The following is a 2642-nucleotide window of genomic DNA, read 5'->3' on the forward strand; positions in this document are numbered from 1 at the left end:
TAATCAATAATAATCAAACTAACATAACTAAATAATCAATAATAATCAAACTAACATAACTAAATAAAATACACTTACAGTTTAAAAGTAAAACTCCTGTCAAATAATCACAAGACATGATTATAACAAACATTTTTATATTGTAACCTGCCCATAACAATTATTTGAACAAATACAAAGGTCAGTCAACAGACCACTCAGGCTTATCAGCACAAAAAAAAAAAAAGATACATACTGTATATATAAGGCAGAAGCTAAATAAAATAATATTTTTAGTGGTCATTAACAATTGGAAATATAATGGTTGTTTATTTAACCTGCAATAATTTGCAATATGGTCGATCAATTAGTTTAAATTATGGTAAATGTTCAAATTGTGAGCTTTCAGCTTCAATTTATTCTCAGCAACATGAAATCACACTGACATACAGTACCTGGGTACACAAGTACTAACTGCATAGTAACATTACAGACAACTTGTATATTACTTTTAAAATACTGTAATTAATTCAATCAGCTCATCTCATTTGATGTTCTAACAGTTTTTTGCAGTGAAAAATTATGTATAACATTTAATAAGTGAAAATTTTTGAAAACCTGATATGGAAACATTCACATACGTTTTTTTTAACCTTTTCATGTTCCCACTTTACACGTTCACACTTTACATGTTCGTACTTTACATGTTCGTACTTTACATGTTCACTCTTCACATGTTTGTGCTTTACACGCTCGTACTTTACACGTTCACACTTTACATGTTCGTACTTTACACATTCGCAAATTACACGTTCATATTTTACACGCTCATACTTTACACGTTCGTACTTTACATGCTCGTACTTTACATGCTCGTACTTTACATGCTCGCGCTTTACATGTTCGTGCTTTACATGTTCGTGCTTTACATGCTCGTACTGTACATGCTCGTACTGTACATGCTTGCACTTTACACGCTAATACTTTACATGTTCGTACTTTACATGTTCGTACTTTACATGTTCACAGTTTACATGCTCATACTTTACATGCTCGTACTTTACACTCTAGTACTTTAAACGCTCACTTTACATGTTCGCACTTTACATGTTCGTACTTTACATGCTCGTACTTTACACTCTAGTACTTTAAACGCTCGTACTTTACATGTTCGTACTGTACATGCTTGCACTTTACACGTTTGCAAATTACACGTTCGTACTTTACACGCTCGCACGTTACATGTTCGCACGTTACATGTTCGCTCTTTACATGTTTGCTCTTTACACGCTCGTACTTTACACGCTCGTACTTTACATGTTCGCTCTTTACATGTTCGCTCTTTACATGTTCGCTCTTTACATGCCCGTACTTTACATGTTTGCTCTTTACATGCTCGTACTTGACAAGCTCGTACTTTACACTCTCGTACTTGACAYGYTCGTACTTGACACGCTCGTACTTGACACGCTCGTACTTTACATGTTCGCTCTTTACATGTTCGCTCTTTACATGTTYGCTCTTTACATGCTCGTACTTTTCATGTTCGTACTTTACACGTTCACACTTTACATGTTCGTACTTTATATGGTTGTACTTTACACGTTCGTATTTTACATGTTCGTACTTTTCAGTAGGTCACACTCCTTCACTCGTTTCAAAATCTTGTCTTGTATTGATCTTAATATTCTAATTTTCTGAGATRCTGAATTTGGTGTTTTACATTAGTTGTCTGTAATAATCATCAAAATTAAAAGAAATAAACATTACACGTTTCACTTTTTGACTGGAATTACTGAAACAAATCAACCTTTTCATGATATCTAATTTATGACCTGCACTTTTATACCCTCCTACTTCCATCTCGTTCCTTTTTTACATCATCGGCCATGTTCTCGGGTGTTTCTGTATCTGGGTGGAAATTCTAGTCTTTGGGAATCAGGTTAGGTTCATTCATGTAACCCAGAACACATCTGTGTTCAAACTGCTAAGCACACAGCTGAAGGCATCTTTGTGTTTTCAGAACACACTTAATTGTATTTATTGCTTCACCTGTGATCAGACTGGCCAGATGAAAATAAAAATATGATCAGTGTCTTCAGATGAGGAGCTACTTACCTGACTGTGCCATGGGTGGGACCCCTCCTGGGTTCTTAGCCCAGGGGTTAGTATCTCGTGCAGGCACAGCAGGGGGCAGGACTGGGGGGTTAGCAGCAGCAACAGAGAAGGCAGGCATTGAGCCATTCACTAAAGCAAATAAAAAACATCAACTAGTACGAGCTTACACATCAGAAGTCTCAACTTTACACAGACACATGCAAGGAGCCATGCAGGTAACAGGCAGACTCAAGAGTCAACAGAATGTCTGAAATACACAATGTGTTAGAAATTATCTGCATGCTCCGTTAAGCTAACAACTTAGTTATAGCAGGGATACAGTTTGTATTTTATACGCAGCCAAATCTGCAGGGAAATCAGCCAAAGTGTATAAATAAAGATTACTGCCCGATTTAAATTTAGATATTTTTATGCCATGTATAAACCATTATGTTGTCATAATTAAATTTAGGTACCGTATTTATTCGTGTATAGTATGATCTCATGTATAGCATGATCTCATGTATAATACGATCTCATGTATAATACGATCTCATGTATAATAC

The 2642-nt window shown here is 35.7% G+C and overlaps 1 protein-coding gene across 1 annotated transcript in view; it reads right to left on the reverse strand.

Moving 5' to 3' along the window:
- The window catches only part of numb (NUMB endocytic adaptor protein), a gene marked incomplete at its 5' end in the record, with an annotated part of 46874 nt that overhangs the window by 2216 nt on the left and 42016 nt on the right, over nucleotides 1–2642 (reverse strand). The window contains 1 exon segment of the mRNA XM_014025181.1: nucleotides 2098–2226. Within this exon segment, the coding sequence (XP_013880635.1) occupies nucleotides 2098–2226 (129 nt within the window).

Source organism: Austrofundulus limnaeus, unplaced genomic scaffold (assembly GCF_001266775.1).
Source record: "Austrofundulus limnaeus strain Quisiro unplaced genomic scaffold, Austrofundulus_limnaeus-1.0 Scaffold460, whole genome shotgun sequence".
Classification (NCBI taxonomy): domain Eukaryota; kingdom Metazoa; phylum Chordata; class Actinopteri; order Cyprinodontiformes; family Rivulidae; genus Austrofundulus; species Austrofundulus limnaeus.